Source organism: Scyliorhinus torazame, chromosome 1 (assembly GCF_047496885.1).
Source record: "Scyliorhinus torazame isolate Kashiwa2021f chromosome 1, sScyTor2.1, whole genome shotgun sequence".
Taxonomy (NCBI): Eukaryota; Metazoa; Chordata; class Chondrichthyes; order Carcharhiniformes; family Scyliorhinidae; genus Scyliorhinus; species Scyliorhinus torazame.
Window position 1 is genome coordinate 66037548 of NC_092707.1, and position 24369 is coordinate 66061916.

The window sequence follows — 24369 nt, forward strand, 5'->3', positions numbered from 1 at the left end:
ACTTATCTTCATAATTCCCAAGCATTTCAACTTAAATGAGGTTTTACTGTATTACTAACGTTACTGTGTTACTAACCGAAGATACTGGGCAGGGTTTTCCATTTGAGAGACTATGTTCTCCTGCCGGGGCTGAATTGAACATGATTTGTGCTCACTCTGGGATTCCTAATCCTGATAAGCCCTAATTAGAGAGACCCCCCCCCCCCCCTCAAAAGAGCGATCCCTGCCTGAAGGCAAGAGCAGTCCAGAGGCAGTGGGGGGGGAAAAAATCACTGCTTTAAAACTTACCTGTGCAATACACCTGCTGGCACAAGAAGCAGCACCATTCAGGGATCTCTCTTCTGGGGGGGGGGTCTCTTTAACTAGGGGGTCTCTGGTGGGGAGGTAGGTAGAGGGGGGATTTGGTGGGAGTTGGGTGGCCCTCCGATAGACTTTGGGAGCAACTCCCTTGGTACACCGCAGCAGTTGCACGTGTGTTAGGATCTCCCGGACCGGAAAATATGGTGCCCGGCCCGTTAATAAGATTCAAATGGGTTTAATGACCCATTTGCATCCTCCCGCTAGCGCAGAGCGCGAACCTCTATCCCACCATCAGGGGAGGACTGAAGCATCGGAAATTGCTCCTGCGCCAATCCCGTTTTCCCCCAATGCTGGATTCTCCGCTACATCGGGAACACCACTGTCAGCGGCAGGTGACGGAGAATCCAGTCCACTTAAGTTTTTTAAAATAAATTTTTAAATTTGAGTTTTCTGACCATTTCCATTCTGTAATTTATATCCAGTAGGTAAATTGGCAACTGTTTCACTGGTGAAAGTATCATGCAAAATAATTGTAGCCCCTCCATGCTGAATTGTGGGTTTTTGCACTTTGAAGGTAACAGAGGACAACCCAAATCTCACCTGATTCTATTTTTGTGGTTGGCGACTGTGAAGCTTTATAGTTTAGTTCATTTTTCTTTGAATAACTTTAACTGAAATTATTAGAGGTTCGTTGCCCAGGGATATCTGCTTCCGTGCTCCCCAGCCACAGTTTTCTACTAATTTGTTTTAGTGGACTCATACTGGCATGCCCAGAAGCAGAAAGCTCTTGCTGGCAACTCCACAGAGAGCTCATAAAACCTGCACTAAATTAAATATACAAAGTGGTATGAACAGATTTTATATTGAGTGGCCTATTATTTCCGATGTATTGTCTGAGGTTAATTTTTAAATTTTATACTTTTTAAAATTCTATGTGATGCATACTAACTTTAAATGTGCCAGAGGCTGATACGATCGGCTGTCAGTTACTGTTTCCCCCACAAAGTGAGCTCCCGTGCTAGCTAATCCATTGTAAATATGTAGCAAGTGAAGAAATTAAGCTAGTCTACTGTAGAAGTTAATATATTAATGGAATGTGGTTAGAGACGACAATGAGGTAAAATTAATCTCTAACCCTTCCAGCAGGTGTCGCTGTTGTGTTTGTCACCAAATATACTACTACTATCTTAATGTAGAAATGTTCAGGACTGGAAAAGGCTATTTAGACCCACCTTGCTGGCTCCAGAGCTTTTTAAAAAGAGTTAGTTTATCACATTTTAAAAAAAAATTCCAATTAAAGAGCAATTTAGCGTGGCCAATCCACCTACCCTGCTCATCTTTGGACGTGGTGGTGAGACCTGTCATAATATCTACTCATGTATATACTGAAGTGCAGACAGGCAGTGATTGACATACAGGACAACCAATAAGCACACAACACAGTGCAGCCAATCACCAGACAGGACACTACCACTATAAAGCCAGAGGGCACTAGGTTTCCCGCTCTCTCTGGACCCAACCACTGAGACAGTCAGAGTCCACGAGCTAGCCAGTGCAAACACCATGCGGTAGCTAGTAAGTCTGGTCAGGCTAATACAAGGTCTCCAGTCAGTTCAGTATAGTGTCGACCCACAGCTGAACATGTATATCAGTTCTATAGTTGAATAAAACAGTGTTGGATTTTCTCCAGTATTAGACGTCTGCTTCTAGCTACCCTGCATCAAGTGCAGTCCACATCGAACCAGTCAGCCTAACACATCAAGACCCATGCAGACACGGGGAGAATGTGCAAACTCCACACAGACAGTGACCCGGGGCCAGGATTGAACCCAGGTTTCGGAGCCGTAAGGCAGCAATGCGCCACCCTGCCGCCCTCACTTATCACGTGTCAAAATGTTTTACAACCAGTTGGTCAGTTTGTCAGTGCAGTTGTTTAGCCACCTGTGGCAACCAATTTGATACGTAGCAAGATCCCACAAATAACGATTTGTTGAATGGTTTGATGTATTTTTGGTATTCTTTAAGTGAGGGATGTTGGGCAGTCCATTGGGCAGTCTTTGCTCTTTGAATATTGACACGGAATCCTGGAAGTAGACGAGGACTCAATTTAACATTTCATCCGAACAATAGCCACTCTTGACTGCAGCACCTTCTCAGCACTATCATTTTGCAAGAAATCATCGAATCACTACAGTGCAGAAAGAGACCATTCAGCCCATTGAGTCTGCACCGACCCTTCGAATGAGCACTCTACCCATTCCCACTCCCTCCTATCCCCGTAACCCCATAGCCTAACCTGCGTACTAAGGAGCAATTTATCCTGGCCAATCCACCCAACACGCACATCTTTGGACTGTGAATTCTTTGAAATGTTAAACCAAGATCCCATTTGCCTGTTCAGTTGGACTTCAAAGCTTGCAGAACATTCAACAGTTCTGCCATCACCTTGTCCAACAATTCTCCCTCAAATGTCTGCATCACTCTTGCTTAAATTACTGATGCGATCAGCTTCAGTCACCTCTTTGAGACGTCTTCTTAACATTGACCACTCTCTGTGAAACAGATTGTAATTGTTTCTGCCCATTCTCCTTAACTCTTCAGAGCTTCATCCCATGTCCCTCATTATCATTTTCAAAACCATGGGTAAGCAGTTTTTCATTTTCAATTTATTGATATCCTTGAGGATCTTGAATCCTCTCTATCCAACTTGGTAGTTTGATGCTAACTGTAAGACATACAGCTTATAGTCGTTTCTGCAGGATCGATTCTTAATATTTCATTCAGTGAGCTTTCGATTTTCATGAGCTATTTGGAAGGTGACAAGATAAATACAGATGAGAAACGTTATAGTCCCTGTCGTTCAAAAAAAAGCCAAAAGTTGTTCACTCCGATTCCTGCCCGCCTCGTACACCTCCCAATCAGGATAACAAGCTGTTTCTTAAATGATTTTCCCTCCCCACTCCACTCAGAAAAATTATTCCATCTACTGTGTAATACTTATATCAGACCTAAATTTATTTTTTTGCTAGTTTGAACATATGTTCACTCTCTGACTGGCGTGGTTTAATTTGGAATATTGTACAGTATTCATCTTTTATATTCCTGTATAAGGTCTTTCAGTCACCTTTCAAAGGCTGAAACAGTCACGTTCTCTGCACCTTTCTCCTGATTCTATCCATTAATAATCAGTCTTTTGCTGTGCCCTTCACTATCTGCTGAGGGGAATTTTCACTTGAATCTTGAAGACCAGTGGGTGGTGAATCTGTGGAGCTCTTTGCCGCAGAAGGCTGTGGAGGCCAAATCACTGAGTGTCTTTAAGACAGAGATATATAGGTTCTTGATTAATAAGGGGATCAGGGGTTACGGGGAGAAGGCAGAAGAATGGGGATGAGAAAATATCAGCCATGATTGAATGGCGGAACAGACTCGATGGGCTGAGTGGCCTAATTCTGCTCCTATGTCTTATGTCCTATGTCTTAAGGGCAGTTACTACTGCAGTATGAGTTTAAACATTACTTCCTCTAGCTTGTGCTAGATATATCCATATTCTGTTTGCTATGTTGATTACTGATTTCCAGTTATTGTACAGTCAACTAAAGAAGTTGGTATGAAAAAAAGAATTGCTGAGATTGTCATAGAAATTTTGCAAACAGCAGAAGCAGCATCTCCAATCTAGCTAACTTGTGGGTGAGGAATGAGCAAGGCAATGGTAAACTGAATCACTGATCACAAGAAAGAAAACAACAGAAAAATCAGAGAAACGGGATAAGCATTTTGTAAATTTTCCAATCTAATTGATGGAGTGCCCTTGAGCAATAACACCTTACAAAACCCTTTCATGCGATTGAGTGAAAGCACAAGAATGGAATGGTTTATTATTTACATTCCTCCATTGGTATTGTCTTTTGAACACACAATATCATTGTATACATTATTTAAAAATTGGGTAAGCAAATTTGTTAAGTTCCTCACACAAACTATGCTTAAGCAATTGTTAATATGTATTTTGAAAATTTTGCATTTGTTCTATCAGTATTATTTGAAATGCATTTTTTACAGAAGAAAACAAAGTAGGACACCGTGACAGACCAGTACCTGATATTGATGAATGGCTGGCAAAGAGAGCGAAGAGGAAAGAGAGCAATCCACACAGCAGGTAATTTATATACATCGCAACTGCTATATTGGACAAACTTACAGTTGCAGCTGATTTGTGAACATGCTAATTGAACCAATCAGCTACAATTTGTAACTCGACAGATGGGAAATCTAATCAACAAGAAATAGTTTTTTTTGTTTAAAGGACAAAAACAGCCAGACACCCGGTGCTGCTGGTTTGTTCTGACTGAAGTTGCGGATTTACAGCAGCTGCTTTTAAACAAATTCCCATCAACAACAATTACCTTTTGATTAATTTTGGCAGTAATTTGACTTTGAGGCCTTAAAAAGGCAGACTAGTGAAACACAATGTAGCCATTGCAAGCAGAATAATGCTTTGGATGTAATCTTCTAATCCTGTCATTGTAAAATAGTGTAACCCCCCAAATTTACCATCAGCAATTCCACAGGTTATGCACATTTCATTTATATTTTACTTTTTCCTCATAAGATTGTTTTCTTTTTTTAGAATACACAGGGAGGGGACTTTACATCGACAAATAAATAAAAATGATGCACCATTTGTTACAGTTTCAATCATAGTATATAACCACAGAAAAAAAAGTGAATAACAAGTAATAACATTACTTTCACATTGCTCTTTTAACATTGAAGAAAATTAAACTTTGCATGCTTTTTCAAAAAAACTATATACAGTTTTGAAGTGCTAACAAATTGCATTTATGGAATCTGTTTGCTTAGTAGCGAGAATCTATAGTCCTGAAGAATGACGTATTGTTCTATTCTTTTGTTTGTAATCATAGGCCCTCCTAGGGCAGATATGGGGCGACATTCTCCGACCCCCCGCCGGGTCGGAGAATCGCCGGGGGCTGGCGTGAATCCCGCCCCTGCCGGTTGCCGAAGTCTCCGGCACCGGAGATTCGGCGGGGGCGGGAATGGCGCTGGTTGGCGGGCCCCCCCGCTCGATTCTCCGGCCCGAATGAGCCGAAGTCCCGCCGATAAATTGCCTGTCCCGCCGGCGTAAATTAAATCACCTTCCTTACCGGCGGGACAAGGCGGTGTTGGCGGGCTCTGGGGGGGGGGGGGGGGGGGGGGGGGGGCGGGGCGATCTGACCCCGGGGGGTGCCCCCACGGTGGCCTGGCCTGCGATCGGGGCTCACCGATCCGCGGGCGGGCCTGTGCCGTGGGGGCACTCTTTCCCTTCTGCCTCCGCCACGGTCTCCACCATGGCGGAGGCGGAAGAGACTCCCTCCACTGCGCATGCGTGGGAAACTGTCAGCGGCCGCTGACGCTCCCGCGCATGCTCCGCCCCGAGATGTCATTTCTGTGCCAGCTGGCGGGGCAACAAAGGCTGTTTCCGCCAGCTGGCGGGGCGGAAATTCCTTCGGCGTCGGCCTAGCCCCTCAATGTTGGGGCTCGGCCCCCAAAGATGCGGAGCATTCTGCACCTTTGGGGTGGCGCGACGCCCGTCTGATTGGCGCCGTTTTGGGCGCCAGTCGGCGGACATCGCGCCGTTTCGGGAGAATTTCGTCCCTTATGTCTGCTGTTTTGTAAGCTCAGTCCTGTGCTTTTCACAACCCTGATGACCACATGCAGTGTGGGATCGTCCAGGTGAAGGGCAGTGCTAAACTGCATGTCATTATTTTTGTGGAACCATATTGTGTATGAGTGAGGTGTTTTTTCTTTGTTTATTTTTTATTTTCTTTTAATAAACATTTTATTGAGGTAATTTTGGTACAGTAACAACAACAAAATAAACAATATACATGAAACCATAAACATAGTGCGAAAGCCATTTACCTCTCGTACAGGTCCCACCCTTATTAACCCCCTACTCTAATCAAAACTACCCCCCCCCCCCCCCCCCCTGTCTGTCTGCTGATGATTAATTTCCCACAAAGAAGTCGACGAACAGTTGCCACCTCCGGGTGAACCTAACAGTGACCCTCTCAAGGCGAACTTGATTTTCTCCAAACAGAGAAAGCTAGCCATGTCCGATAGCCAGCTCTCCGACTTCGGGGCTTTGAGTCCCTACATGCTAATAGTATCCATCTCCGGGCTACCAGGGAAGCAAAGGCCAGAACGTCTGCCTCTTTCTCCTCCTGGATTCCCGGGTCTTCTGACACCCCGAAAATCGCCACCTCTGGACTAAGGGCCACCCTTGTTTTTAACACCGTGGACATGAAGTCCGCAAATCCCTGCCAAAATCCCCTAAGCTTTGGCCATGTCCAAAACATGTGGACATGGTTCGCCGGTCCTTCTGCACATTTTGCGCACCTGTCTTCCACCCCAAAGAATCTGCTCATCCGGGCCACTGTCATGTGAGCCCGGTGAACAACCTTAAATTGACTTAAATTGACTCTACTCAACGGGTCTGCCCATAGACCATCCTCTACTCACCTCCCAGATCCTCTTCCCACTTGCGCTTCAGCTCCTCTGTCTGCATCGCCTCTGACCCCATAAGCTCCTTATAAATGTCCAAGACGCTCCCTTCTCCTACCCATCATCTGGAAACTACCCTGTCCTGAATCCCCCTTAGCGGTTGGAGCGGGAAGGTTGACACCTATTTACGAAGGAAGTCCCGCACCTGCAGATACCTAAATTTGTTTCCCCTCGCCAACCCAAAATTTTCCTCCGACACCCTCATACTCGGAAAGCTCCCTCTATATCCCACATCCTCTCAATTCCTGTTCGCCGCCATAACCGGAACCCCCCGTCCATACTCCCCGGGGCAAACCGGTGTTTATGACAGATTGGAGCCCAGATCGATGCTCCCCCATGTCGCCTCCACTGGCCCCAAACTCTCAGGGCCGCCACCACCACTGGGCTGGTGGAGTACCGCGCAGCGCCAGCCCGCCCTCTCCCCGACTCCGCTCAAGCATTACCTTCCTTATACGCGGGGTCTTGCCTGCCCAGACGAAGCCCGTGATCGCTCTGTTGACCCGCTTAAAAAAGGACCGCGGAATAAAGATGGGGAGACACTGAAATATCAATAGGAATCTGGGGAGGACCGTCATCTTCATCGTTTGCACCTCCCCCTCCAGACCAGTCCTCTCCAGCGCCTCAAGGCTCTCAGAGCAATTGCCAACGGCTCTATAGCCAGCGCAAACAACAGTGGGGAGAGGGGGCATCCCTCTCTCGTCCCCGGTGCAGTCTAAAATAGTCCGATGATGGCCTATTCTTCCGTACACTTGCCACAGGAGCCTGATACAGTAACCTGACCCAGTCAAGAAAGTCCCGCACGAATCCGAACCGTCCCAGTATCCACAGATAGTCCCATTCTACCCAAACATAAGTCTTTTCTGCATCCATCGAGCACGACCTCCACCTCCCTACCTTCGGGGGGCATCATGATCACATTTAACAGCCTTCTGACATTGGCCACCAACTGCCTGTCCTGAACAAACCCCGTCTGGTCCTCCCCAATAACGTCCGGAACACAATCCTCGATCCTGGAGGACAAGATTTTGGTCAGCAACTTGGCATCTACATTCAACAGGGAGATCGGCCTATAGGACCCACTATAGGTCCCGCTTAAGAATCAGCAAAATTGTTGCCTGTGACATCGTTGGGGGCAACACCCCTCTTTCCCTTGCCTCATTCAACATTCTCAACAACACCGGCCCCAATATCCCCAAGAACGTTTTATAAAACTCCACTGGGTACCCGTCCGGACCGGGGGCTTTACCCGCCTGCATGGCCTTCAAGCCTTCCAGCCCGATTGGGGCCCTTCTACCCGCTCCCCATCCACCTTTGGGAAATTCAGCCCCTCCAAGAAGTGCCTCATCCCCTCCAGCCCTGTAGGGGGTTCCGACCTGTACAGCCTGCTGTAGAAATTCCTAAACGCCTTATTCAGCCCAACTGAATTACCAACCAGGTTCCCATCTCTGTCCTTTACATTCCCTATCATAAGAACATAAGAACTAGGAACAGGAGTAGGCTATCTGGCCCCTCGAACCTGCTCTGCCATTTAATGAGATCATGGCTGATCTTTGTGGACTCAGCTCCACTCTCCGGCCCGTACACCATATCCCCGAATCCCTTTATTCTTTAGAAAGACATCTATCTTTTTCTTAAAAACGCTTAAAGAAGGAGCCTCAACTGCTTCACTGGGCAAGGAATTCCAGAGATTCACAACCCTTTGGGTGAAGAAGTTCCTCCTACACTCCGTCCTAAATCTACCTCCCCTTATTTTGAGGCTATGCCCCCTAGTTCTGCTTTCCCCTACCAGTGGAAACAACCTGCCCGCATCTATCCTATCTATTCCCTTCATAATTTTATATGTCTCAATAAGATCCCCCCGCATCCTTCTAAACTCCAATGAGTACAGTCCCAGTCTACTCAACCTCTCGTCATAATCTAATCCCCTCAACTCTGGGATCAACCTAGTGAATCTCCTCTGCACTCCCTCCAGTGCTAATATGTCCTTTCTCAGGTAAGGAGACCAAAACTGAACACAATACTCCAGATGCGGCCTCACCAACACCCTATACAATTGCAGCATAACCTCCCTAGTCTTGAACTCCATCCCTCTAGCAATGAAAGACAAAACTCGATTAGCCTTCTTAATCACCTGTTGCACCTGCACGCCAACTTTATGCGACTCGTGCACCAGCACACCCAGGTCCCTCTGCACAGCAGCATGTTTTAACATCTTACCGTTTAAATAGTAATCCATTCTGCTGTTATTCCTCCCAAAATGGATAGCCTCACACTTGGCAACATTGAATTCCATCTGCCAGACCCTAGCCCATTCACCTAACCTATCCAAATCCTTCTGCAGACTTCCGGTATCCTCTGCACGTTTTGCTTTACCACTCATCTTAGTGTCGTCTGCAAACTTTGACACATTGCACTTGGTCCCCAACTCCAAATCGTCTATGTAAATTGTGAACAACTGCGGGCCCAACACTGATCCTTGAGGGACCCCACTAGTTACAGGTTGCCAACCAGAGAAACACCCATTTATCCCCACTCTCTGCTTTCTGTTAGTTAACCAATCCTCTACCCATGCTACCACTTTACCCTCAATGCCATGCATCTTTAGTTTATGCAGCAGCCTTTTGTGTGGCACCTTGTCAAAAGCTTTCTGGAAATCCAGATATACCACATCCATTGGCTCCCCGTTATCTACTGCACTGGTAACGTCCTCAAAATTCTACCAAATTAGTCAGACACGACCTACCCTTTGTGAACCCATGCTGCGTCTGCCCAATGGGACAATTTCCCTCCAGGTACCCCGCTATTTCCTCCTTAATGATAGATTCCAGCATTTTCCCTACAACCAAAGTTAAGCTTACCGGCCTATAATTACCCGCTTTCTGCCGACCTCCTTTTTTAAACAGTGGTGTCACGTTTGCTACTTTCCAATCCTCTGGGACCACCCCAGAGTCTAGTGAATTTTGATAATTCTCCAAAGATATCTCCAAGGCTGCCTCCCTCTTCCTAAGCTGCTGTGCAAGCATTCTGCTGGCCTTCTCTCCATATTCATAGATCGCCGCCCTCACCTTTCTCAGCTGCTCCACCGATCTCCCTGTGGTCAGCAAGCTAAACTCTGCCTGTAACCTCCGCCGTTCCCTTAAAAGCCCTGCCTTTGGGGTCTCCGCATACCTTCTATCAATCTGTAGTATCTCCTTTACCAGTCGGTCCGTCTCTGCCCTGTCCACCTTCTCCCTATGGGCCCGGATCGAGATCAGCTCCCCCCTGACCACTGCCTTCAGTGCTTGCCACACCACCGCTGCTGAAATTTCCCCCGTGTCATTGATCTGCAGGTAGCTCTGAATACATTTCCTCAGCCGCTCGCACACCCCTCCATCCGCCAAGAGTCCCACATCCAACCTCCAGTGCGGGCGCTGGTTACTGTCTTTACTAACCTGCAGGTTAACCCAGTGCGGAGCATGGTCTGAGATTGTAATCGGCATGTACCCCGTGTCCACCACCCCAGCCAGCAAGGCCCTGCTCAAAATAAAGAAATCCAGCCGGGAATACGCTTTATGCACGTGTGAATAGAAGGAAAACTCCTTCACCCTTGGCTGTCCAAATCGCCATGGAGGCCCCCCACCCCAAATCAGCTCCATGAACCCTCTTAGTTCCTTTGCCATTGCTGGCACCCTGCCCGTTTTCAAGCTTGACCGGTCCAAGCCAGGGTCCATAACTGTGTTGAAATCCCCTCCCATGACCAACCTGTGCGAGTCCAGGGCCGGTATCTTCCCCAGCATCCTCTTTATAAACTCCACATCATCCCAATTTGGCGCATACACGTTTGCTAATACCACCTGCACCCCCTCTAGCTTCCCACTGACCATAATGTACCGACCTCCCACGTCCGAAACTATTCTACCCGCCTCAAACACCACCCGCTTAATGATCAAGACCTGACTGACCCAGCCTTTCCTCAGTCTAACCTGGTCCATTAGTCTAAGGTGCGTCTCCTGCAACATTATCACGCCTGCCTTCAATCCCCTAAGATGCGCGAACACGCGTGCCCTTTTGACTGGCCCATTTAACCCTCAAACATTCCAGGTGATCAGCCTAGTTGGGGGCTCATTGCCCCCCCCCTCTGCCGATCAACCATCCCCTTTTTTAGGCCCGCCTCCAGCCCATGCTCCGTGCCTCCACCGGTCCATCCCAGGCAGCCCCCGCCCCCAACCTCCTCTCTGTCCAAGTCCCTCCCTCGTCAGCAGAACATTCACCTCCCCCCCCCCCCCCCCAGTAACAACATCCTGTAACCCAACCCCTTTACTAAACCAAACATATGCACACCCCCCATTGCGCCTCCGAGAGCTAGCTCGCCCAGCTAGCTTGGTGGCCCATCCCCGGTGCCAGATAGTCTCCCACCTATTGTTCCCTCCCCACCCCACCCCCGCTCATACAAACAAACTCCAACATCAAACAACCCCCACACAATTGCCCAACACAAAAACACCAAGATCAAAACAAGCACACCTCCATCCCCCAACAGTGCAAATGAAAACCGTAACTCACTCCGCTCTACCGCTGGTTCCAAATCAATGCAAACAGCATCACAAACATCTTTCATGAAACGCAAAACGAGAAACTTTTAACAAAAAACAGAGCAACAAAAAGAAGAAACAAAAACATGAACGTTGCAGCCAAGTTCAAAAGTTCTCAATCCATCACTAGCCCTTCCAACGTGTCCTCAGGCGACTCGAAGTCGAAGTGCTGATCCTCATGCGTGATCCAGAGACGGGCTGGGTATAACAGTCCAAACTTCACCTTTTTCTTAAAAAGGATTGACCAGATCTGGTTGAAGCCTGCTCTCCTCCTGGCCATCAGGTCCTGGTAACCCCGCAGGATGCTATTGTCCCATTTACAGCTCCGTTTCTGCTTGGCCCACTGTAGAATGCACTCCTTATCAGAGAACCTGTGGAATCTCACCACCATTGCCCTCGAAAGGGTCTCCCATTTGCGGCTTCCTCGCGAGTGCTGTGTGAGCCCTATCCACCTCCAAGGGCCGGGAGAATGCCCCATCTCCCAGCAGCTTCACAAACATGTCTGTGATGTATGCCCCAGCGTCCGTTCCTTCAGACTCCTCCGGGAGCCAGACAATTCTTAGGTTCTGCCGGCGGGACCTATATTCTAGGTCCTTCACCTTCTCCAGGAGCTTCTTCTGCTGGTCCCTCAGCATCACCACCCCCAGCTCCACCGCAGTCTGATGTTCCTCCTGCTCAGCCAGCGCTTTCTCCACCTTCTGGAACGCCCGATCCTGGGCGTCCAATCTATGCTCCAACCGCTCAATCGACTCTTTTATCGGGTTCAAGCAGTCCCGTTTCTGCGCAGCAAAGCTTTCCTGAATGACTTTCATCAGCTGCTCCATAGACTGCTGGGGCGACAAGCCAGAGGTCCGAACCTCCGCCATGCTGTCTTCTGCTACAGCTACAGCCCAAGCCTTCTCTATCTTTTCGTTTCTGCCCTTACGAACACTTCTAGTCCTTCTCTCCATGCACCGAAGTGGGAATTCAGTAAACAATTGCCACTAACATCCGTTTTACAATTCAAGTCCGGTAGAAAAACGGGGGAAAGGTCCAAAGGTCCGACCAAAGCACGAGCCACCAAATGTGCGACTTACTCCTTCATAGCCGCCACTGGAAGTCCTTCTTTGTTTATTTTTGACCAAGAAGAATGCAGAGCTCCCAGTTTGGTGATGAACTCAAATCACACATTTTCTATCCACATTTATGCATAGTGGGTGGGGGAAAAGAAACTCCAATCCCCTTGATGTCTTGGTTGCTTAGTTACCTTGGTACATTTCAAATGTGGTTTAAAAAAAAAAGGCAGCAAATGAGGGTTACCTTTGTATTTTTATATGAAAATGTACAAATTGAGGTATCATAAATTTTTGCGTGACATAGACATGTTGCAGGAGATTTACATTATACAAGGATGTGTTTATATACATTGAGATTCACACATTTCTTTGAAATGCAGTGTTCCAAGTAGACAAACTAGGCAGCACCACAAACCTAAGTGAGAATGAATGGACAAAACCACTTTTATTAGCTGAGGAATGAATATTTGCCAGGAAAGTGAGAGAGCTCCTTGCTTCCTGAATATTTTAATCACATCTATTAAAAAAAATGCTGATGCTTCTGTTTTCTTTCACATATAAATGGCAGGATTTATTTTGGCACTGTCGTACAGCGATCACTTGGATGGAACTCAATGCTGGCACAGGATTCAAATACAATACCTTCTGACCCAAATGGCAAGAATAGCTGAGCCAGACTTGCTCTAGTGTTTGACTTGTAATTGACCTTGTGAAACGTGTGGGAACGTTTACTGTGATTAACTGAGGAACATCAAGTTTTTCAGTCCCTTTTGGAACACCGGAAAAAGAATAAGCCATTCAGCTTCTTGAGCCAGTTCCACCATTCACTGTGAATATGATTGATCTGTAACCTAACTATATATACCTACTGTTGCCCCATATCCCTTGAATACCAAGTCCTATTAATCTCAGATTTAAAATTGGCAAATGGATCTAACATCAATTACAGTTTGTGGAAGAGATTTTCCAAATCTTGATCACCCTTGTGTCGGCATGTTTGCTAATATCACTCCTGAACGGTCTGGCTTTAATCTTCTGACTATGCACTCAAATCCTAGAATTCCTAACTGGCAGAAACCATTTATTTCTATCTACCCAATCTTACTCCTTAAAAGCCTCAGTCAAACACTCCTTAACTTTCTAAATTCCAGCAAATATAACCCTAGTTTGTGTAATTTTTCGTCATGATTTAGCCATTGTTGTCCAGGTCTCATTTTGGTAAACCTTTTCTGCCCTGTCTCCAAGACAAATATACCTTTCCTAAGGTATGATGCCCAGAACTGCTTATAGTTACCTCCGATGAGGTTGGTCCAGGACTTTGTATAGCTGAAACATGACTTGTACATCCTTGTGTTCCACCTCTCTTGTTGATTGTTTTCTGTACCTCTTCATTACATTTTAATCTATATATAGGGATCTCTACTGTTTCTATCTTTTCACCATTTGGAAAGTGCCATGTTATATCCTGTGCAGGTCTAAAGTGGATATTTGTCCACATTGAAATTCCATTTACCATGGTTTTCCCATTCACTTAATATACCAAGATCTTGGAAATTTTATGCTATCGTCTAAACTCCTTATATCACCTTTGGTCGTTTGGCAGTACAGAACAGGAGTATTGCTACGAAAAGACATTTTGTGGAAGCTTTTGGTCTTGCACTCATCAGGACAATTGCACGATGACACTGCTGCCTCACAGTGCCAGGGACTCAAGTTCAATTCTGTCTTTTGGTGAATGTCTGTGTGGAGTTTGCACATTCTCCCCATCTTTACATGGGTTTCCTCTGGGCGCTCTGCTTTCCTCCCACGGTCCAAAGATGTGGATTGTTAGATGGATTGGCCATGCTAAAATTGCCCCTTTGTGTCCAAAGATGTGCAGGTTAGGTGGGGTTGCAGGGGGAGTGGGCCTAGGTAAGATGCAGACTTGATGGGCGGAATAGCCTCCTCTGCACTGTAGAGATTCTGTCATCCAATGGCAGGGGAAACAACAATGTTTAACTGTGTGAGGAGAGTACAGATTGGTTGGCAGGTGGACTTTGGTAGATGCATTCCCATGGTGAATGCACCAGTTATTGGTGATTGACAGTTATCTGTTATGCATTGTTTGAAAATGTAAACCAAGTAGCTTAACTCTGGTCAGGGCAAACTTTCTATTCAGTGAAAATAAAAGATTTGTCCTCATTTTACATAATTTTTTTCTAACCTTGGGTTTCCCTGCAACCTTTCCAGTGCCATATGCTATCTCCAGCCAAGACTGTAGAGAAGTGAACAGCTACAAGGCTTCTTGGCTGTTTTTGTAATTTGGTCCATGAGAATTACCTGGCTTGATTTGTTGTCCGGTTTTGAGTTCTGAAATGTTACTTTGTTTTCCAGAATTGCTTTCACTTGCTGCTTTTTTCTGACAGCTCAAATCCAGCATCTTGCCGTGTGGGGAAATACAGAAACAAACCTAGTTTAACATTCAATGACATAGTGAATTAATTTGCCGCCATGCAGCAGGGTTAAGTTAGTCTACTTAAATTGGCATGTTTTCTATATAAAAAAGCATACTGAATCATAGAAATTGAATTGAAAATATTAAACCTGTGTAGCTAGATCTTTATCAGCTTTGCGCTGATTGAAGTATTCATTCTGGAAAAGGGGTATTGATCATATAGGCTTGTAATTGGTTTCCAACCACACTTGGGTAGAGTGTCTGGGAGGATTGGCTCAGTGCAGCCAAAACTTTAAAATGTGAACAGTTGTCCAATACTTCGTTAAAATCAATGAGGCATCATGATCACATCACTGCACAATATTCAAAAGTTTTTAATGGAATATATTTAGGTCGGGGGAGTTGCACGTGGTTATGTTAAAAGAATAGTACTGCCGTCTTCTAGTGATGCATCACTGCATTTGTGTTTGTCAGGATATTGTTTTGATCGGGAAGTTTTTACATGGAGACTGCATTCTTGGCATAGCACAAGATTTTGTATTTGGGAGAATTTTTTAACTAATCGGGTATTAATTTTACCTTTTATAAATGATGCCAGTATGTTGTGATGGCCCCAGGCAGAATTACACTCATACATCGGTGGTAACTTCATTGATTGATCTATAACAAAAGCCCATGGCAATGCTCTGGATATCCTTCGGTGCTGTTGGCAGAGGGTACCTGCTGACTTTTAAAATATACCAGGCGAGTACCATTCAGGGCTCTGTAGAGGAATACAATTATCTAGGATTTTTCAGCGTGGAGTTGATTTTTTTAAATATCGGTATTATTCCGTCGAAATAAGGGAAGTAGCACTTGCACCACTCACCACTCTCAACTCTTAAGGGTGTAAACAAAATGAACTCTAATTCCCATAGAAGGGAGAAAGGATCTTGGCTCAGAAGAGCAGGAAGTAGAATCAGCATAGATGGTGATGAGAAATAATGGGCAAAAAATACAGATAGGAGTAGTTTATAGGCCCCTGACAATTGCTGTACTGTTGGACATTATAATAATCAAGACCTAAAATGATCTTAAAAGAGATTCTACAAGTCGTCAGGAGGTACGCGGAGACTCCAGAGATAGGGCTTTTAAGGGAACTGCGGAGGCTACAGGCGGAGTTCGGCCTGTTAACCACAGGGGGGTCGGTGGAACAGCTCAGAAAGGCGAGGGGGGCAATCTATGAGCATGGAGAGTAGACCAGCAGGATGCTTGCACAGAAGCTCAGAAAGAGGGAGGCAGCTAGAGAAATGGGGAAAGTTATTGACGGGGATGGGAACTTGGTTGGGGATTCGGCAGGGCGTTTAGGGATTTCTACAGTAGGCTGTACAGGTCGGCACCCCCTACGGGGCCGGAGGGAATGAGGCACTTCCTGGAGCGGCTGACTTTCCTGATGGTGGACACGGAGCTGGTCGAAGGGCTGGGGGCCCCGATTGGGTTGGAGGAGATAGTGGAGGGCTTGAAGGCCATGCAGTCGGATAAAGCCCCGGGACCGGACGGGTACCCAGCGGAGTTCTATAAAAAGTTCTCCGGGATATTGGGACCGTTGCTGATGAAGGTGTTTAATGAGGCAAGGGAAAGAGGGGTTCTGTCCCAGACGATGTCACAGGCCACGATTTTCGCTTATCCTGAAACGGGATAAGAACCTGGAGCTATGTGGGTCCGACAAGCCGATATCACTGCTGAACGTAGGCGCCAAACTGTTGGCCAAAATTTTGTCCTCCAGGATTGAACGTTGTGTACCGGACGTTATTGTGGAGGATCAGACAGGGTTCGTTAAGGGCAGGCAGCTGGTGGCCAATGTAAGAAGGCTGTTAAACGTTATTATGATGCCCCCGGAAAGTAGAGAGGTGGAGGTAGTGGTCGCAATGGATGCGGAAAAAACTTTTGACCGGGTTGAATGGGATTATTTATGGGAGATTCTGGGGCGATTTGGATTTGGAAGGGGCTTTATTGACTGGGTCAGGTTGCTGTACCAGGCTCGTGTGGCGAGTGTACAGACGAACAGGACGACTTCGGACTATTTTAGACTGCACCGGGGGACGAGACAGGAATGCCCCCTCTCCCCACTGCTGTTTGCACTGGCTATAGAGCCGCTGGCAATTGCTCTGAGAGCCTCAAGGGGCTGGTCGGGGGGGGGGTTTGAGCACAGAGTCTCGCTTTACGCAGATGACCTGCTTTTGTATGTTTCGGATCCAATTGAGGGGATGGAAGAAATGGGAATTTTAGGGGCATTTGACCGGTTCTCAGGATATAAGCTTAATATGTGAAAGAGTGAGATGTTTGTGGTCCAAGCGAGGGGGCAGGAGAGGCGACTGGGAGAGCTGCCGTTTAGGTTAGTAGAGGGAAGCTTTAGGTACCTAGGCATCCAAATGGCGCGGGATTGGGACCGGCTACATAAATTGAACGTGGCCCGGTTGGTAGATCAGATGAAAGATGATTTCCGGAGATGGGATGCGCTCCCGTTGTCTCTAGCTGGGAGAGTCCAAACGGTGAAAATGATGGTCCTCCCGAGATTCCTGTTTGTATTTCAATGTCTCCCCATCTTTATTCCGCGGTCCTTTTTAAAGCGGGTCAATAAAGTTATTGCGGGATTCGTGTGGGGGGGGGGGGGGGGGGGCAAGTCCCTGCGAGTGAGGAGGGTAATGCTTGAGCGGAGTCGGGGAGAGGGCGGGCTGGCGCTGCCGAACTTTAGCAATTATTACTGGGCGGCTAACATAGCCATGATTAGGAAGTGGCTGGTGGGAGTGGAATCGGCATGGGTGCGTATGGAGGCAGCTTCTTGTAAGGGCACCAGTCTGGGGGTGTTGGTAACTGCGCCTCTGCAGTTCCCGCCGGCGCGGTACTCCACCAGCCCCGTGGTGGTGGCGGCCCTGAGAGTCTGGGGGCAATGGAGGAGATATGTGGGGGCAGTGGGAGCATCTGGTCCCCAATCTGCAATAATCACCGGTTTGCCCCGAGGAATTTGGATGGGGGGGTTCCGAATATGGCGGAGAGCGGGGATTGAGAGGATGGGGGACTTGTTTATAGATGGGAGCTTTCCGAGTATGAGGGCGCTGGAGAAGTTTGCATTGGTGAGGGGAAACAAATTTAGATATCTGCAGGTGTGGGACTTTCTGCGTAGACCGGTATCAACCTTCCAATCCTGCCGCTAAGAGGGATTCAGGACAGGGTAATTTCCAGAGGATGGGTAGGAGAGGGGAGCGTCCTTGACATTTACAAGGAACATATGGGGTCAGAGGAGACACAGACCGAGGAGCTGAAGCGAAAGTGGGAGGAGGAGCTGGGGGATGAGATAGAGGAGGGCCTTTGGGCGGACGCGTTGAGCAGAGTCAACGCGACCGCAACCTGTGCCAGGTTCAACCTTATTCAATTCAAGGGCATTGACCGAGCTAAGATGACAGTGGCCCGGATGAGCAGATTCTTTGGGGTGGAAGACAGGTGTACAAAATGTGCGGGAGGACCAGCGAACCATGTCCACATGTTCTGGGCATGTCCAAAGCGTAGGGTATTTTGGCAGGGGTTTGCTGAGGTCATGTCCAAGGTATTAAAAACAAGGGTGGCAATGAGTCCAGAGGTGGCGATTTTTGGGGTGTCGCAAGATCCGGGAATCCAGGAGGAGAAAGAGGTGGACGTTCTGGCCTTTGCTTCCCTGGTAGCCCAGAGACGGATACTATTAGCTTGGAGGGACTCAAAGCCCCTGAAGTCGGAGACCTGGCTATTGGACATGGCTAGCTTTCTCTGTTTGGAGAAAATCAAGTTCGCCTTGAGAGTGTCACTGTTAGGGTTCACCCGGAGGTGGCAACCATTCATCGATTTCCTTGTGGAAAATTAATCGTCGGGAGAGGGAGAGGGAGAGGGTTAGGTTAGTGTAGATTAGGGGATTAATTAATGGTGGGACCCGTTGGGGGGGAGGTGTTATTTGCACTATGTTTATATTCTCATGTATATTGTTTATATTGCTGCTGTTGCAATGCCAAAAAATACCTCCATAAAATGTTTATTAAAAAAAAAGACATAAAATGATCTTGCAACAATGATAATTAAATAATCGTGGGGGACTTTAAACTTCATATCGACTGAGCAAATCAATCAACAAAGTCGTTTAGAGGACAGGTTCATGGAATGGATTCAAAAAGGTTTCCTGAAACAATACATCATGGAACCAATTAAGGAAGAGGCCATTTTAGATCTGTCTTGTATATTGAGCCAGGATTAATTAGTAATCTCACAGTAAGAAATCTCTGGGGAGGAGTGATTATAGCCTGGTAGAATTTCACATTGAGTTTGAAAGTGACACACTTAAGATTGAAACTGGAATATTAAATTTAAATAATGCTAGTTAAAGTATGAAGAACTATTCGCTATGGTAAAATGAGGAATTAGATGAAAAGTGTGACAGTAGATGAACAATGGTTAATATTTAAAGAAATAATTCATGATTTTCAATGAATATACGATTGAGAAGCAGAGGTTATCCAAAGGAATTAAGGATATTAGATTAAATAAGAGATTTGTAAAGTTACCAAGAAATTTACTAATCTGGAGGATTGAGATATTTAGAAACCAGCCACGCATGAACAAAAGATTGCTAAAAGAGGGTGAAAGTAAAATGAGAGTAAACTAACAAGAAATATAAAAATAGATGGTGAGAACTTAGACAAAAATTTTAAGAGAAAGGAAAAAGTAAACTCGAGCAACAGATGGTACCTTTTGCAGTAGAAAGCCTCCAAGTCATAATAATAACAGTCTTTATTGTCACAAGTAGGCTTACATTAACTCTGCAATGAAGTTACTTTGAAAAGCCCCTAGTTGCCACATTCCGGCGCCTGTTCGGGTACACAGAGGGAGAATTCTGAATGTCCAATTCACCTAACAGCACGTCCAGAAATAGTGGGAAACAAAGGTTTGATGAGAGTGAGGAATTTAAAGTGATTAGCAGTAGTAATGAAAAAGTACAAGACAATTTAATGGGACAAAATATCCTGGACCTGATAGCCCACGTTTTAGGATTCTAAAAGAAGTGGCTTCAGAAAAAGTAGATTCATTGATAGTAATTTTCCAAAAGTCCCTTGTATCTGGAACCAGTGGATTGGAAGTTAGCAAATCTAATACCACTAAGGAAAGAGCGAGAGAAAACTGGGAACTAGAATTTGGACTTTACAGAGAACAAAATTGATCAAACAACTAAAGACAAACAACTAAACTGCACCCCAGTTAAACTGATGAAGCAGCAAATTAGAGGAGGTTTAATGAGACCGCCCTGTCCCCAAGGTTATATATGAACCTGAGGGGCACAAATATCCTGGGGGGGGAGATTTGTTAGTGCTCTTTGGGGGGGTTTAAACTAATGCAGCAGGGGCATGGGAACCTGGATTGTAGTTTTAGGGTAAGGGAGAATGAGAGTATAGAGGTCAGGAGCACAGATTTGACGTCGCAGGAGGGGGCCAGTGTTCAGGTAGGTGGTTTGAAGTGTGTCTACTTCAATGCCAGGAGTATACGAAACAAGGTAGGGGAACTGGCAGCATGGGTTGGTACCTGGGACTTCGATGTTGTGGCCATTTCGGAGACATGGATAGAGCAGGGACAGGAATGGATGTTGCAGGTTCCGGGGTTTAGGTGTTTTAGTAAGCTCAGAGAAGGAGGCAAAAGAGGGGGAGGTGTGGCGCTGCTAGTCAAGAGCAGTATTACGGTGGTGGAGAGGATGCTAGATGGGGACTCTTCTTCCGAGGTAGTATGGGCTGAAGTTAGAAACAGGAAAGGAGAGGTCACCCTGTTGGGAGTTTTTTATAGGCCTCCTAATAGTTCTAGGGATGTAGAGGAAAGGATGGCGAAGATGATTCTGGATAAGTGCGAAAGTAACAGGGTAGTTATTATGGGAGACTTTAACTTTCCAAATATTGACTGGAAAAGATATAGTTCGAGTACAATAGATGGGTCGTTTTTTGTACAGTGTGTGCAGGAGGGTTTCCTGAAACAATATGTTGACAGGCCAACAAGAGGCGAGGCCACGTTGGATTTGGTTTTGGGTAATGAACCAGGCCAGGTGTTGGATTTGGAGGTAGGAGAGCACTTTGGGGACAGTGACCACAATTCGGTGACGTTTACGTTAATGATGGAAAGGGATAAGTATACACCGCAGGGCAAGAGTTATAGCTGGGGGAAGGGCAATTATGATGCCATTAGACGTGACTTGGGGGGGATAAGGTGGAGAAGTAGGCTGCAAGTGTTGGGCACACTGGATAAGTGGGGCTTGTTCAAGGATCAGCTACTGCGTGTTCTTGATAAGTAAACCGGTCAGGCAGGGAGGAAGGCGTTGAGCGAGGGAACCGTGGTTTACCAAGGAAGTGGAATCTCTTGTTAAGAGGAAGAAGGAGGCCTATGTGAAGATGAGGTGTGAAGTTTCGGTTGGGGCGATGGATAGTTACAAGGTAGCGAGGAAGGATCTAAAGAGAGAGCTAAGACGAGCAAGGAGGGGACATGAGAAGTATTTGGCAGGAAGGATCAAGGAAAATCCAAAAGCTTTCTATAGGTATGTCAGGAATAAGCGAATGACTAGGGAAAGAGTAGGACCAGTCAAGGACAGGGATGGGAAATTGTGTGTGGAGTCTGAAGAGATAGGCGAGATACTAAATGAATATTTTTCGTCAGTATTCACTCAGGAAAAAGATAATGTTGTGGAGGAGAATGCTGAGCCCCAGGCTAATAGAATAGATGGCATTGAGGTACGTAGGGATGAGGTGTTGGCAATTCTGGACAGGCTTAAAATAGATAAGTCCCCGGGACCTGATGGGATTTATCCTAGGATTCTCCTGGAGGCCAGGGAAGAGATTGCTGGACCTTTGGCTTTGATTTTTATGTCATCATTGGCTACAGGAATAGTGCCAGAGGACTGGAGGACAGCAAATGTGGTCCCTTTGTTCAAAAAGGGGAGCAGAGCCAACCCCGGCAACAATAGACCGGTGAGCCTCATGTCTGTAGTGGGTAAAGTCTTGGAGGGGATTATAAGAGACAAGATTTATAATCATCTAGATAGGAATAATATGATCAGGGATAGTCAGCATGGCTTTGTGAAGGGTAGGTCATGCCTCACAAACCTTATTGAGTTCTTTGAGAAGGTGACTGAACAGGTAGATGAGGGTAGAGCAGTTGATGTGGTGTATATGGATTTCAGCAAAGCGTTTGATAAGGTTCCCCACGGTAGGCTATTGCAGAAAATACGGAGGCTGGGGATTGAGGGTGATTTAGAGATGTGGATCAGAAATTGGCTAGCTGAAAGAAGACAGGGTGGTGGTTGATGGGAAATGTTCAGAATGGAGTACAGTCACAAGTGGAGTACCACAAGGATCTGTTCTGGGGCCGTTGCTGTTTGTCATTTTTATCAATGACCTAGAGGAAGGCGCAGCAGGGTGGGTGAGTAAATTTGCAGACGATACTAAAGTCGGTGGTGTTGTCGATAGTGTGGAAGGATGTAGCAGGTTACAGAGGGATATAGATAAGCTGCAGAGCTGGGCTGAGAGGTGGCAAATGGAGTTTAATGTAGAGAAGTGTGAGGTGATTCACTTTGGAAGGAATAACAGGAATGCGGAATATTTGGCTAATGGTAAAGTTCTTGAAAGTGTGGATGAGCAGAGGGATCTAGGTGTCCATGTACATAGATCCCTGAAAGTTGCCACCCAGGTTGATAGGGTTGTGAAGAAGGCCTATGGAGTGTTGGCCTTTATTGGTAGAGGGATTGAGTTCCGGAGTCGGGAGGTCATGTTGCAGCTGTACAGAACTCTGGTATGGCCACATTTGGAGTATTGCGTACAGTTCTGGTCACCGCATTATAGGAAGGACGTGGAGGATTTGGAGCGGGTGCAGAGGAGATTTACCAGGATGTTGCCTGGTATGGAGGGAAAATCTTATGAGGAAAGGCTGATGGATTTGAGGTTGTTTTCGTTGGAGAGAAGAAGGTTAAGAGGAGACTTAATAGAGGCATACAAAATGATCAGGGGGTTGGATAGGGTGGACAGTGAGAGCCTTCTCCCGCAGATGGAAATGGCTGGCACGAGGGGACATAACTTTAAACTGAGGGGTAATAGATATAGGACAGAGGTCAGAGGTAGGTTCTTTACGCAAAGAGTAGTGAGGCCGTGGAATGCCCTACCTGCTACAGTAGTGAACTCGCCAACATTGAGGGCATTTAAAAGTTTATTGGATAAACATATGGATGATAATGGCATAGTGTAGGTTAGATGGCTTTTGTTTCGGTGCAACATCGTAGGCCGAAGGGCCTGTACTGCGCTGTATTGTTCTATGTTCTATGTTCTATTGTTCTTTTTCTTAAGAATGGAATGTTTATATTGCATTGTGATAGCATGACAATCATGTTTTTTGTTTAATTTATTTCATTGCACATCACTTAATGTTACAATGTTGAATTTCATCCTTTTCTTTTACACAGTGGTTTGGAATTGGAAAAAGAGGTTGATGACAAACCTGTTTACTGGCTACCTCCAGGATATCATGCAGTTCATGAGCTGCCTCCTTCTCTACATCCTCCTCCTCCTGCAGGATGGAAGACTGCACTGAATGTTGAATGGGGTTAATATTCCAGAAGACGTTTTGTCAAAACTTTGTGCGGGAAAACATGATTGATGATATACTTGGACTTGGCACTCTATTAAATGTGGAATGTTATCTTAATTGAATGATACACTTTGAAATTCAAAAGGGTTCCTCAGCAGCTTCATTTCCACATGGAAGTGATACATTGAGCAGAGCAACTAATCAACCTGGCGTCTTCTGCAGCCATTGCAATGCAATTCATAACAACTTGTGTAATTTTCAGAATCATCAAACAAAATATAAAACATTAATAGTAAATGTAGTAATTTGGAATAATTCTGATGGAAAGTGTTTGAAACCAAGCAGTTACTTTACAATATGCACGTGTTTTATCATGCAACAAGACTGGCTGATGATTGTATTAGTAAGTCATGTCCTTTGAAAAACATTATAACTAGTGGTTATAGCAAAGATATTTATTTTTAAGCAGTAAAAGCACTGTCACAGTTCTTGATTTTCTTCAGAAATCTCAATTTAGACATGCTGTGCAAAGCATCTTGAGTGTAAGCCTAAAGCCACAGATAAGACATGCATTAGTGACATAAATAGTTAGGAATTTATATTATACGGAAATAAATTGTTTCAGTACAAGTTGTGAGAAATGTGTGCCTAATATGTTTATATTTCCGCCTCAGAAGGAGATGGTGGCGTAGTGGTAATGTCGCTGGACTGGTAATCAAGAGACCCAGACTAATGGTCTGGGGACTTGGGTTCAAATCCTACCTCGGCAGCATTCAATTAATACATCTGGAATTGAAAAGCTAGTTTCACCATGGCACCTATCATTGATTGATGTAAA

At 45.9% G+C, this 24369-nt stretch overlaps 1 protein-coding gene across 1 annotated transcript in view; it reads left to right on the forward strand.

Annotated features, from left to right (window-relative positions):
* The window catches only part of zmat5 (zinc finger, matrin-type 5), a 33217-nt gene extending 9056 nt beyond the window's left edge, over positions 1-24161 (forward strand). The window contains exons 4-5 of the mRNA XM_072496056.1: positions 4360-4456; positions 23407-24161. Coding sequence (XP_072352157.1) covers positions 4360-4456; positions 23407-23551 — 242 coding nt within the window. The 3' untranslated portion in view covers positions 23552-24161. The remainder of the gene's footprint in view (positions 1-4359; positions 4457-23406) is intronic.
* The last annotated feature ends 208 nt before the right edge of the window (positions 24162-24369 follow it).